General features: G+C 42.5%; 1 protein-coding gene across 1 annotated transcript in view; it reads right to left on the bottom strand.

Moving 5' to 3' along the window:
• Positions 1-14,986, bottom strand: part of B3GLCT (beta 3-glucosyltransferase) — a 133,488-nt gene that overhangs the window by 96,221 nt on the left and 22,281 nt on the right. The window contains 1 exon segment of the mRNA XM_030563010.1: positions 5,945-6,054. Coding sequence (XP_030418870.1) covers positions 5,945-6,054 — 110 coding nt within the window.

The raw sequence follows: 14,986 nt of genomic DNA, 5'->3' as shown, positions 1-14,986 counted from the left end.
TCTCTCCTGCCATAGAGTGTCTTCACCCAACATGCTACAGGGGCACAGCAGCACTGGTGCAGCTGCACCGTTGTAGCTTCTAGTGCAGACTAGTCTTAAGTGTCTCACCTTTGTACCTGGCATCAGTTTAAACTCTGCAACTGATCTCAGCTATATGCTTTAGAATGTAATGTTGCTCATAACCAGGGATTCTAGTTTTCCATGATAATTATTTTTTATTGAAGAATTTTGATACAACATAAAAGTCCATATTTTTCTGCAATTAAAATAAAACGATCAACTTTAGTTTCCCAAGCCACAATATATACAGGTATCAAATGAACTAAGGTGACCACACACTCCATTTTGGCCAGGACAGTCCCTTTTTCAAGCCCTGTCCTGGACATCCTGACTTTTTGGCAAAACTGAGCATTTGTCCCATTTCCTCTTGCCAACTCAGCAGCAAACAGGTCAAATGACTAGTTTTGTCAAAAAAGTGGGATGTACCCCTCTATGGAGGCGCAGAGGAATGTATAGGGGGACAAGTGGCGACAGGCTTCGGACTGTAATCACCAGCCCAGGACACCTCAGGTCAGCCATATGTAGTCTCCCATTTTCACTTTGGGAAATATGGTCACACTATCTTTCAGCAAAATTTAGTTAATAGTTAATATCTGTTTTCTTTCCCCGACAAAATGTAAAAACTAAAGATTCTCTGTAAAAATGCAAAGTCTATATTTTTCCACATTTTTTCTGTGGCAAATGGATTTCTAGAATCTCTGCTCATAACAAGCAAAGCACTATGACACAAATACTGTGTATTATAAAGATATATGAAGTTTGTTTTATACAATAGCATTTTTTACATATTAATCCCATGGAAGCATGCGACACCCTGGAAAACAAAGGCAATGAAGACTGAATGAAAAGGACTTAAAATTATATTCTTGCACTCTTATGAGCTTTGTAAACTTTATGTTCAAGTACACTTGTGTATTAATGACACTCGAGTTCCAGAAACTTTACACCAGTACTGTTTGGTAAGTCATTCATAATTCGTTTTTATCTTTACGCTTTTTAAAAGCAACATGTTTACAAACATAATGTATTAGTTTCAGAGTCTTCTGTAACCTGAAGGCTCTTATAATAAGAGCATGTTTCATCTACCGTAACTAAATCAAATTGATACACAGTCTCCCTGTCTTCCAAAGTAGTTTCATCAGCCCCTAGAGGCAACCAAACCACTACTACTGCTTCAATAACTCCACTAGTAGTCCAGAGTGATTTGGTGATTTTAAAGGGGCAATATTTTTACAGGTTGTTTCAGCTGTAAAGATTGCTACTTCTGGGAATAGCTGTGTTTCTAAATTCCTGGGGTAAGCCAAGTCCAAATATTATAATATGCTCGACCTAATATTTTCCTAATAGTTGACATGTTATTCCTATTTGTAATTCTATTTTTATTATGCTCCACCATATAGCTTAAAAAACTGGTAAAGAATGTAAGAAATTTTCCTCATCACTAGGTTTTAATCATTGCTTAATATGAAAAAATATTGAAAAAAACATTTTATAGCTGAGTAATATGCATTAACTTCATTTAACAAAGCAACGCTGACATCTAGTGGTAACCTGAATGATAGTATAAAATAGGCAGGATTAAATTTTTTAAATGTGAAATGTAAAATAAAAAATAAATCAAACAATAACAGGAAACTTGTTGAGCGGATGCAAACAGTGCAGTGACTTTTAAAACATTCACTGTAGTTGAGGAAGATCTGGATGACCTTGTAAACTGGAGTAATAGTAATAGGTTGAAATTTAATAGTGAAAAGTGCAAGGTCATGCATTTAGGGATTAATAACAAGAATTTTAGTTATAAATTAGAGACACATCAGTTGGAAGCAACAGAGGAGGAGAAGGACCTTGGAGTATTGGTTGATCACAGGATGACTATGAGCCGCCAATGTGATATGGCCGTTAAAAAAGCTAATGTGGTTTTAGGATGCATCAGGCGAGATATTTCCAGCAAAGATAAGGAGGTGTTAGTACCGTTATATAAGGCACTGGTGAGACCTCATCTGGAATACTGTGTGCAGTTCTGGTCTCCCATGTTTAAGAAGGATGAATTCAAACTGGAACAGGTTCAGGTACGGGCTACTAGGATGATCCGAGGAATGGAAAACCTGTCTTATGAAAGGAGACTCAAAGAGCTTGGCTTGTTTAGCCTAACCAAAAGAAGGTTATGGGGGGATATGCTTGCTCTTTATAAATATATCAGAGGGATTAATATTAGGGAGGGAGAGGAATTATTTAAGCTTAGTACCAATGTAGACACAAGAACAAATGGGTATAAACTGCACACTAGGAAGTTTAGACTTGAAATTAGACGAAGGTTTCTAACCATTAGAGGAGTGAAGTTCTGGAACAGCCTTCCAAGGGGAGTAGTGGGGGCAAAAGACATATATGGCTTTACGACTAAGCTTGATAAATTTATGGAAGGGATGGTATGATGGGATAGCTTAATTTTGGCAATTGACCTTTGATTATCAGCAGTTAAGTATGCCCAGTGGTCTGTAATGGGATGTTAGATGGGATGGGATCTGAGTTACTGCAGAGAATTCTTTCCTGAGTGCTGGCTGGTGAGTCTTGCCCACATGCTCAGGGTTTAGCTGATCGCCATATTTGGGGTCGGGAAGGAATTTTCCTCCGGGGCAGATTGGCAGAGGCCCTGGAGGTTTTTCGCCTTCCTCTGCAGCGTGGGGCATGGGTCACTTGCTGGTGGATTCTCTGCAGCTTGAGATCTTCAAACCACAATTTGAAGACTTCAATAACTCAGACACAGGTTAGGGGTTTGTTATAGAAGTGGATGGGTAGGATTCTGTGGCCTGCTTTGTGCAGGAGGTCAGACTAGATGATCATATTGGTCCCTTCTGACCCTAAAGTCTATGAGTCTATGAGTAAACAAAATAAATACAGGTGACAGGTTTTATTTTTTCCAATTTTAAAACTCACTAACTGTAAATGCTTAAGACGCATATTATCAGGGACTTAACGTCAGTATGATCTGACAGTAATCCCCTTGAACATATTCTTTTAAATGGAAGTCTGAACTCCAAATTTCAATGCACAGAGATTTCAAAGATTTTTCCCTTCAGTGACCAATACTCATTGTCTTATTCACAATGGTTGAGGGTACTGTATTTGAAAGTGACGACAGGAAAATAGAGACACAAGGAATACAAAGAGGTTTGGTGAATTTTTTCTGTATTTTGCTGCCTTCCCCCTCCCTCCCTCCCGCTGTCAGGTTCTGGACATAAGTTTTCAGTTTGCTATCGTTTTTCCTCACTTCCTGTCCTAAATCATCACGTGGACGGTTAAGCAGGTGTTGTTACATCTGAAAAGTGTTTCCATTTCAATCTAGGATGAAGCGATCATTTTTCTAAAGCACTTTGGGATCCTCTTTACTTGCAAAAATAAACCCAATACTAAAAAAACCCACTTTAGTTCATTCAGATGTGAGAGTTGCTCCCAACTACAAGATGATTGCCTACTTAGGGGATGTTAAACTCTCTTCCTTCCCTGGTGTAAACAACCATGTCTATATTCCCTCTACTTGAACATATCTATGCTCCCTCTTGTTGACTTTTCTGGCTCCCAGCCAGTGACATTCTGATGTGTCAACATTAACAAAGTTTACCAGGAATCCATTTTTAGTAGCCAACACTTTGTTCCTGCCATTGGATCTGTGCAAATATACCCATGCAAGGAGCCCACTGAAGTTAACAGGAGCTCCATGTGGGTGCAAGGACTGCCTGCATGGATGCAATTACAGAAATGGGGCCTGTAAAAAGGGCAGTTAGAACATATTTATTAATATAGTATTGATTAGCTCAGGTAAATACATAATTAGGAAGCGTTTCATACAAGGGCAGCAAGAATCCTAGAGATTTAGTGCATATATGTAGGAGCAGGATTTTATAATGTCCCATGAGAATTAATGTATGATTTGAGTTCATCCTGTCAGCCACCCTTTTTGAATAGCAGAAAGGAATGACAGACCAGAACAATCCTTACGACTGATTATGCCCACCCTTTTGTTTTAGGATAAGTTTTAATGTCTGCTATGGCCTCCTATATGTATTACAAATTAGGCACTCTAGTTAAATATACATTTCTTTGTTTTAAGGTTTTAGTAAGTAAGAGACAAGATCTTTTATTATATCTAGGAGATTAGAGGAATGTTGAGGTACTGAAGCCCCAATGTGAATTGTTTTAGTTATAAGATTTAGCAAGGCTTGATTTACAATGTATTCTGCTGAATATAAAATGCTGTCTGTATACCTTTGAAGGTTTCTGTAAGAGACTGTTTGTGTGAATGATGAATGCATGCATCAGGAAAAGAAAAGGTGTGAAAGCCATCCCAAATGTCCAGATGGTCAAGAAAAAGTGAAAGACTTGGAAAGACCAGGAGACAATCAGAAAACATCCATTGTATCCGATGCTAAACATGTTAGCAGCATTGACAGGCACCCCCGAAGGCGAGACAACAAATAGGAGATAAGGATGGGAAGGCTAACAATAACCATCAAATGATAACACCACTTAAGGACTAATGATTACAGGATGACATTGCAAAATGCATGGACTCAAATGGGAATTTACAATGATAAAGCTGGGGTGTTTTGTCATTGAACTCTGGGTTCAGTCCTGCAAAGCCTTGGAGCATCCGAAGAGCCCAGCTCCTCACTCGTGCTCAATCTAACTGGCCACTAGATTGACTCGAGCTACAACAGACAGACAGACAGACAGACAGACAGAGAGAGAGAGAGAGAGAGAGAGAGAGAGAGAGAGAGAGAGAGAGAGAGAGAGAGAGAGAGAGTGTGTGTGTGTGTGTGTGTGTGTGTGTGTGTGTGTGTGCGCTCGCTTTCTCCTGAAAAAGTCCTGTGTGCTTTATATGAGCATAACACATAGCACTTTTTTTTTGAATAATAACTTTTTGAACCCAGTTTACTAGAGACAAAAGTTCCGTTCAGTAACCCCACCACAGTATGTTACTTCACAATTTTATTTTAAATATAAAATTTTATTTTAAAGGATCAAAAAATGAGGAAGAGAAATTATTGTAAGATCTTTGAACAACTGTGCTTTAAAAAAAATCAATTTTAGCTCTAAAACAAGGTTCTGTGATCCAAATTTCTGACTAACGCTCATTCTAAACCAGTGATAATACATTTATCTGATAAAAATGCAGACAAAAGCTATTCCAAAGCAAATGCAGATGCATTACAAATGTTAAGGTGTGCCCCTGAAAGTGATCCTTCATATTAACTTAAGCTGATGTACCTATTTCATCAGAAAAAACATACAAAAAACTAAAAACTTATACCATTAGATCCTATTTGTAAGCTTTTTCCATTCAACAACTTCTTTTATCATTTCAGATCAAATTCCACCCACACAAAAAGAGTTTTACATACTTCATTTACTACAGTATGTAATTCAACATGAAAAACCTACTTGGTGATCATCATCATATGCCATCAGTGATATCCTTGAGCTTAAACAATGTCCTCAGAAAGTTCACAGAGAAGAGTAAACAAATCTATTTTGAGAGCTTGTCTACACGGTTAGCTAGTCTGCATCAGAAGGGAGTAAGTTCTAGCGTGCACTAGCATGTCATGCACTAACTGGGCCACATGGACTCTTCTAGTGTGCACTAAAGTCTCCGTAATGTGCATTCACTTAAAACAGTACTACATTAAATGTGCACAACGGAAGGGTCCACATGGTTAGTGCGCATTACAATTTACAGCTCTCTGATATAGACTAATGCACTATGTAGACAAGCCATGAGATAGGCTAACAAAATAAAATGCATTATAAAAATAGGCTCAGTAGAAAGGTAGTAAAATGTTGTACAGACATATGCAAGCAGCACGCAGTATATTTTATCTACACATACCTTTCCAAGCTCTTCAGCCTGTTTTAAAATATTGCGCTCTAAATCTTCTGCTCTTTTTGAATGAAACGAGTTACTCTGACTCTGGATGACAAATACAATTTCTTGTAATTCTGTGAACAAGGAAATAAAAATATTTAAAGAAAACAGAAATAAACATAAGTTCCACACCACTGCCAAAGAGAACTTTGAGGGGGAAAAGCAAGACATAAAATCATAACTGATTTATTTAATTAATAATACAAATGCATAAACATACATACAATTGTTTTATTTTCTTAAAGAGCCCCAGTTTTAACTGTTTGTCTCTACGAAAGTAGAATACTAAATTTGTCATGGTATTATAGTATTGCCAACCTCAAGAGATCAAAAATCATGAGACCGGCCCCCCAGAACATGAGATTTTAAAACCCATCAAATCACATTATATTAATCAGATAAACAATAATGTCATAGTAAAAATATGGAATTGACTTAACCTTTTGCAAGAAGCAACACTTCCCTAACCTCCTCCCACTTCTCCACCTCACCCCTCTCCTCCTGTGCCCCCCTTTCTACTGCACATCCTAAATCTACCACCTTTTCCCTCTCTTCCCGCTATCTACCTTTCACCATGTCTATGCTGCTCCTCACAGTCCACAAGTCCTGACTAGCGTGCTGAACCACAGAGTGGCAGCCATCATGCCTGAGGATATGGCTTCAGTCTCACTGAAAACAATGGGAGATAGCAGCCACTTTTATTAACAGCAGCCTCACTTCAACTTGCAGCTTGTCACTTCCCTGTAGTCTACCATCTTGCGGTCTTCAGTTCCATTGACAATAATCAGAGATGGTGGTGGCCATTTTGAATAAGGACAAATTAATCAGTTGGTAGCCTTTCATCTTGTTTTCATGAGATAGGTAAAAAACCACCCCAAAATTGATAAAAACAACAAGAATTGGCAATACTGGTACTATATCAGGCCCCAAGCAGTTCTGTCGGTATGCCTGTAGCCACAGCATTGCTGAACAGTTTCACAATGCTATTGGTGCACCACAGGGAATGCATTATGTACAACCACCACCCAGATAGCACCTACAGGACTGCCCCTCTGTTGGAGGAGGCATGCATTCTAATTTTCACATCCTACAAGAAAATAAATATTCTTAATTTACTTTAGAAAAGGAAAAACACTTTTATAACACTTTATCAAGACAACCTATCAGACTATGGTGTCACTTTTAAGTCCTTTGGATAAAGCTGCTAAGATAACCACAGAATTGCTACAAGAGGAAGGAGTGAAGATGGGAGACTAATTCATAAAGAAAGGCAGAGAAATGGAAGGAACGAAAATGAAAGAGAAAAAGATGAGAAGTAATTTCAAAGAAAAGAAAGGAAACTGTGAACAAAGAGCACAGAGAAGAAAACAGTGTCAGAAAAACTTTTGAGCTGAAACTAAATTAGTTAAAGTTTCTACTCCTGTAATCCAGGGAAGAAATATCCAGAGGTTAAATATCTATTTATTAATCCCTCCTCCACACCAAAGCACATTTGTTATTGTTAAAGTCCTAGGGGGGTAGCTGAGGATAACCTACCCCAAATTACAGGTAATATGATATGGAGACCTGTAACCCCTGCACTGGAACAAATTTAATGCGTTATGCATGGGCAGCAGGTATCAAAGGCCAGGTGAGGCTGAGCCTCCCAAAACAGCCTTGTGTGGCCTGCCCTTGTTCCACACCCAGGCCCCTTCCTGCTTTCCAGTGCTCTGCAGCTCTTCCCCCATGGCCTGAGCCCTCGGCTGGGGCTAATGGGGCCCGGCCTACGGCCAGGGACTACAGGAAGCTGGAGCCAGTGCACACACTGCTTACCCACCCAGCACTCCGGGGCATGAGGCGCTGGGGGCTGTGCCGCCTGCTTGGCACTCTGGCGCTGGAGGTGCTGGGCTCCAGCAAGGGCAGGGCCTCAGGCACAAGGGGTGGGGTGGGGGCTAGCCTACCTGAGCCCACGGTTCACCCGCCGTCCATGCTTGTATAGGAAAGTATGGGTGATAAGCAGGTAGCTACCGTCCCCTGTGTTAAAGTTTAAGAAAAGTTGTGGCCTGCTGCTTAATTCCATATACGTGTCTGTCCTCACTTTGCCGCTGTGTCCACATCAATGTTAGTTCTTTTCATGCTTGCCTCCACCAATGACTCTAAGACCACCTCCCTGACTCATTAAATGTGCAATCCTAACTTACTCCATGTTGAGCTTTGACAAGTTTGTGCTCATGGTGTAGTGGAAGGCATAACTATGTTTGGGGCCAGAACAAGCTTTCAAGTTTCACAGAGCACTTTCCATCCGGAGACGGTAACCAGAGAGTCTAAGCTAAATACAAGTTGGGACAAATTGTTAGCCGTAAGGCATACTTGTCTCATATCCTGGGACAACACAGGAGGCTACAACAACACTGCAAACAACTAATAACTATAGTTCTCCCCTGATGTCCTCCATTGAGGTTTGGTACATACTTGGAAGTGCCTTTAGTAATACGTGCTTTAGAAAGCACAAATGCCGATTCAGTAAAGTGACACACTTCCTTTTGAATCAGTATTGAACAAGTGCTTAAACATGATGGTAGGGGAGCAAGATACCAAAAGAAGCATCTTTCAAATGAGAAAAAAATAGGCCCTTACTGCTTGTGGTAATTAAAAGTTCCACAGTAATTTTTCAATAGGTAGGAATGCAAGTGACCTCTAATCTAGGTAATTACATTACCTGCACTCTAAAACAGGGTTTATTAACCTGTGGGTCAGGACCCAAAATTGAGTCACCAGAATGTTTCAAAGAGATGCACAGCGTCTCCTGTCCCACGGTGCTGGCTGCGCTCACCACCCCACTCCAGGCACTGCAACCTCTGGGATCACAGCACCACTCACGTTTAGCCCAGCAGTCATGATGACGGGAGTCCGGGTAGGCCAAATTTGAGTGAGGGGCACTGCAACCCCATGAGCCAGGTCACAACTCCACTCAGACAAATTTTGTCCAGTCAGGAGGATGGGGCCAAACCTGAGTGGCACTGCAACCCCAGAGGTTGCAATGCCTGGAGCTTCAGGAGTTGCCATTGTGAAGTGAGTGCTGGACAGAAGCCAACCCCCACCCACACCCCCGGGGACAGGATCCAACTGCAACCACCCCAGGGCCTCCACCCTCAGACAATTTACTAGGTCGCAACAGGCCATAAACATTTACAAATGGGTCCTGAGCCCAAAAAAGGTTGAGAACCACTGCTCTAAAACTAGACCTGAAGTTGGTTTTGAACAGTTGTACATAGTGCTGTGTACTGTAAGCGCCCATAAGTCAAACAGGAGATGAATCTACCTCACTGGCTGGAGAAGAGAATAATACATTTATAAATATGTTGGGTAAAGTGTATTGGGATCTTTCTGGATGAAAAGTGGAATATAAATGTATGATTCATCACTCCAGCTGGGTATCAGCTCATACCCTGCAGCATGTGGATTAAGAGCTAGTGTAACTGCAGACGTTATTCTCATAAATATAAAGGTCTACTTCTCTTCTATTTTTGTCTGCAGTATTGTTGTAGCAATGCTGGTCCCAGAATCAGAGACACAAGGTAGATGAGGTAATTAATTTATTGAACCAACTTTCTAATCTCACAAAGCTATTTTCCTCAATATAGTAAAAGCTGTTTTATCCAGTTTTTGAGGGAATAGGGGGTGCCGGTAAGTGAAAAATGCTGGTTAACTAAGAGGGAGGGAGTTTGCGTGCGGGAGGGGGCTCAGGGCAGTGGGTGTGAGTGCAGGATGCTGGATCTGGGGTCGCTCACCTTGGGCGGCTCCCCACAAGCAGTGACCTGTCCCAGCTGCTCCTAGGCAGAGGCGCAGCAGGCAGCTCTGTGCACTGTCCCCGCCCCAAGCACTAGCTCTGGAGCTCCCATTGGCTGAGAACGACAGCCAATGGGAGCTGTGGAAATGGTGCCTGCAGGTGGACGGAACGCTCTACGGAGCGAGGGAATTGGTCCATGGGATCTGCGTCAAGAGGATGATCAGTGGGAGGGTGAATGGTGCCGGCAGTATGGAGACAAGCATCTTCCTCTAGGCCAGGGGCTCTCAAACTGTGGGTTGTGACCCCTCAGGGGGTTGCAAGGTTATTATGTGGGAGGTTGTGAGCTGTCACCTTCCACCAAAAAATCCCACTTCACCTCCAGCATTTATAGTAGTGTTAAATATTTTTTAAGTGTTTTTAGTTTATAAGGGGAGGTCACACACAGAGGCTTGCTGTGTGAAACGGGTCACCAATAAAGAAGTTTGAGAACCACCCTCTAGACAATCCACGCTGAGATGGCGGGGATCGTGATTGCAGTGCCCGTGGCTGAGGACAAGCCCTAGAGAATCTGGGCTGCAACTCTGGAGATCTGCGGTGTGAAGGTGGGGAGCACTGCTTCATTTCAAGGATCAGCGGCACTTCACTGCCCACTGAAGGGTCTTAGCAGCTGGCTTGTCCTTGTGGGTAGCCTTTGGTGATTCATGTGGCATGTGCTGCATCAGCGGCGTAGGTGGAGGCATCTGCTCTGCCAGCACTGGGGGAGCTTGGGAAGGCATTTGTGCCATCTGGGGTTTAGGTCCCATACTACTCCCTGGAGTCAGTGGTGGACCTTTTAAGGGGCTAAGGGTCCCAACTGGGGAGGCACAAATGCGTGGCTCCAGAGTGGCTGGGCAGCCCGAAGCGCGTCCCCTGCCCAATGGCCCGTGACCCTTCTTGCCTGATGCCAGGGAGCCATACTTTCTCGCCTTCTTTTTGGGCACCAGTGATGGAGAACGGTGCCAGGCGGAGCCCTGTGCCAGCGGCGCACTGAGGCCAAGGTACTCAGAGTCCTGGCTGGATGGCACGGAAGCTGGAAAAGGGCGGACTCCATGAGGAGAGCCCATAAATGAATATCCTGCTCTGAGTCCAAGGCCAAAAGTTTTTACAAATACAGCACTTATTTCTCACATGTGATTCCCAGCTGCTATGGGAGTTACTTACAGGCATAGGCCTATTACAGTCTGCACAGGGCTTAAACTCGGGAGACTGGGGCATGCCCCACTTGGGACGAAGTCCCCACTGGGATTCTAACTTTTAACTACTAACTACACTTAACAACTACTTAATATTAATTACTATAAACAAACTATTTACAAGGGTTGAAGTCAGTAAAAACAAAAAACCACTAGCCCTGGCTATGCAAGGAAAGGTGTTCCGACTAACTACCACTGGCAGTAAGAAGGAACTGAGAGGCCGTAGGGCCAGCAGTGCCTGATATACCGACGCGTGAGTGCGGCACTCAAGGGGGCGCTACTGCCGACTCTATGGATACCACTAAAGCAAAAATCTCTGATGACCACACACACACACACACACCTACCTACCTACAATGGAATTGATGTGAACAAGCACTCGAAGAAATCTCTTTTCCATAAAATTCATATAAACAAAAAATCCTCAGATCAGCCCTAAATTTGCTACTGCAAATGTGAAATTCTCAACCACAGTGAACATGCTTCTGAAAGCCATCTCTCCCAAATTTAATTCTAAAGACAGTATTTTATATACCTAATTCCTCACATTCAACTAATTCTTGGCAATTTGGTATTAAGCATTTTTGCCTAGGATACTGGGTCAGTACCCCTTGCATGCATATTGAGTAAAAATGAATTTGGTAAAAGTCTATTATTACTGAGGGCAAGTAGATTGGCCACTACAGCAAGGTGTCTGTTGAAGGATTGATCCAAGGAGATAAAATACAGAACCTAAGAAATCAATTATAGTAGTGGGAATATCAGAGGCTCACAACGAGGGCTCAACTGAGACCACTCTGCATACAGCCACAGACTGTCTGAGAAGGTTCAAAGAGTGGACCCATGTTTAGGAGGGAGGATAGTTCCTGTGCAGCATTATGAGAGGTATCAGTTGTTGTGGCGCCCTTGCAAGTTCCAGGAGAGATAGCAACGGTGGTTGGTGTGGAAAACAGCAACTTATAAAAGCCAGATGCTATTGCCCCAGCTTCACATAATGAGTTTCTTAAGAAAATGACATTGTTCTTAGATAAGAGAGGAAAATGGTGCAGTCCCAGCCTGATTGGCCCCCTTCAGAAAATGAAAAATATTTTCAGGGGCTGTGGTTGCTTTGCCTGGAGAAGAAGAATTTGAACACTGGTTGGAACATACTACCGAAACGCTACAGGGATGGCAGGTACCAGATGCTGAAAAGTGAAAGCGTCTTAGGGGTCCCGAATTATATGCAGTGCACTTGTTAAATATCAGCAGACCTAATTATAGTGTAGTTGACTGTCTGAGAGCTCAATTGTACTTTTGAGAGAATGGAAGGTGCAGAGGACCTCTATTTTTAAGGTCTGTAATACCAACCATCAAAGAAGCGAGTCTCAGCTCATATACAGAGGCTGGAAAAAATGTTACAGTGAGCCCTGGAGAAGGGAGCAGTGTCTCCTGGGCAAATGGACCATAATAGGCTATCTCAAATTTCAAAGAAGTACATTATACAATGAGCTGATCCTACCCAAACTTCAACTCAGGGAGCAGCAAGAGTCCCCCTGGTTACACTCAGCTGATCAAGGATATCCAAGAGGAAGAGAAATGACAAGCTGCCTCCTCCAGCCCCCCAGTTTCCCACCACCCCCTGGCTCCGCTGCTTCCCCTCATTACCTCTAGCTCCCTTCTGCAGTCTCACACACCAGGCTCACCCCGTTCCTTGCCTCTTGGCCACGGTGCCTGGTAATGCCAGCCCTACTGAAGCCCAGAGCAAGAGCCCTTCTTGCCTTGGTCTCCTAAATCACTCTGGCAGTGGAGCACCAGAAGAAACATGAGGAGAAACAGTCGGTACCAAGCAACTGTCCAAAGATTGGAAGTCCTTGGGACCAGGAGTACATTGGAGCCAAGCAAAGGTGAGTCAGGCATCTCAGATACAGCAAGGTTTCGGAGAAAGTAAAACTCCTGAGGTAACAAGTGTGTTGTCGATACCATGTTCGTGGCCTGCACCAAAGAGATAGTGTCTGAGGGAATTGACAATATCATGGATCTCAACTATTTCAAGGGGAGTCCAGTCAGAGCCCGAATGGGCTTCTTCAGGACCAAGTGAGAAGAGGTAGAGCTTTTCTTGCTGTCTCACTTCACTGATAGTACCAATGACCTCTGAGAGCCAAAGACTTTACAGTCTTTGGGCATGAGGAACCTGCAACCTTGTGGGTACTGGGTCAGAGAGCAATGGGTGCAGAAGTCGCTGGAGTCATCCAAGATTACGACTTCTTTGGAGTAGATTCCCTGCCTGGAGCACTCAAGGGACGGTCTTTGGGGGTCTTATTGGAGGAAGACTGGATCTTCCTCTTAGATGCCCCCAAAGAGTGCAGTTCGTAGACAGTGGACGTACTCAAGAGACTGGAGTAGAGGGCCAGGGTCAGAGGCTCGGTGCAGCAAACTCCCCATCATGAGGAGTCAAAATTTGATCTCCCTGTTTTTTCTGTCTCTAGATTTTAATGCCAGACAAAGTTTCACTGTTGGGAAATATGAGATTCCCCAAGGCAACAAGTGCACTGGGAGCATGTCATCCACCAGGATTGCCTCCCGGTACAACAGGAAACATTTGAAACTGGGCAAACCAGGCAGTAGTTTTCTCCCCTCCAGGGAGTTTTGTCTAAAAGGTATTAAGAAGAAAGCTATATAATTTTTTTTTCAAATTAATTTGTTGGTTTTTTTCAAACCTACTACAGCTAAAGCTGCTACTAAGTGCTAAGTACAAACTGTAACTAAAAACACTATAACCACTAAAAAAGCTAAGGGCACAGAATTAATGTTACACCCAATACAGACAACTGCTAAAGCTCCATCTCAGGCCAAGGTGGTTGAGAGAGAACGAAGGCCAGTTCACCCATATAGTGCTATATAACAACAGCACAGAGCATGAGACTGAGTAACATACATGCACAGGCCGAACGGATGCTGCTATGAGAAATCTCCAATCAAGGGAGCAGGGGGTGCAAGCACACCTAGAGTGGAGCACCCACAGAGACATTACTTAAAGAAAGAGTGCAGGATCCCAATAACTTACTGTTAGATGATACAGATAGTGATATGGAGGGTGTTCTAAATACTTTGCTACCGTCAGTATCAAAACACTAGGACAAGAGTATTCCTGTCTGAAATAAACTCCAGGGAGCCTTCTCCCACAATAGGCTAGGGCAGTGGTTATCAACCTATTTACCACTGTGGGTCAGATATGCAGCTCTTTGTTGTTATGTGTGCCACATCCACACAATATATATATATATATACACACACACACACACACACTACCTGTATGGCCCTGAGGATGTCGCATGGGATACAGCTGTGTGCTGACTGGGCTGCATGCAGCCCGTGGGTTGAGAACCACTGGCCTAAGGAGTGGCTGAGACTGTACCAATAGTGCCTAATAAATAGACGTGAGCAGGTTATTCAGCCTTTAAAGCATCTAACCTATACTGCTTCAGGAGTTATGGCGAAGAACCCATTCATATAGACCATAGGTTCATGGTAGCATGTTCCTACCCATAGAAAGGGTGATGGGAAAGGTTAAATGTGTGCAATCATATTATGAAATGTGTGTAATTTACATGTTGTACTCCTGGTGGAATTCTGCACCAAGAAATTAAAAATTCTGCAACAAAAAATTTTAAACATTCTGCGTACAATATTTTAAAATTCTGCATATGTTATTTGTCAAAATAACACAATATAATCATACCAGTTTCAATTATTTTTGGTCATTTATTTCAAAAATACCTGTCAGCAAGTAGGTCTGTAACAATACAGACAACAAAAAAGATCCAGGAAATGTTTTTTGACAAACAGATTCCTTTACCAGGCATATTAACACAGAACTGTAATGTGACGAGATTCAATCTAATTTGAAGTACCAGATACTCCCCATACACCTCAAAATTTACCCCCTACTTTTCACACACTCCAATATCCTGGCCATAAAAAGATATGAATACCAAATAGTGCATTTATTAAAGATAGAATACTACA

The sequence above is a fragment of the Gopherus evgoodei genome, chromosome 1 (genome assembly GCF_007399415.2).
Source record: "Gopherus evgoodei ecotype Sinaloan lineage chromosome 1, rGopEvg1_v1.p, whole genome shotgun sequence".
Lineage (NCBI taxonomy): Eukaryota > Metazoa > Chordata > Testudines > Testudinidae > Gopherus > Gopherus evgoodei.
The sequence above is the reverse complement of the archived record's forward strand: the minus strand, read 5'-3'. Positions and strand labels throughout refer to the sequence as shown.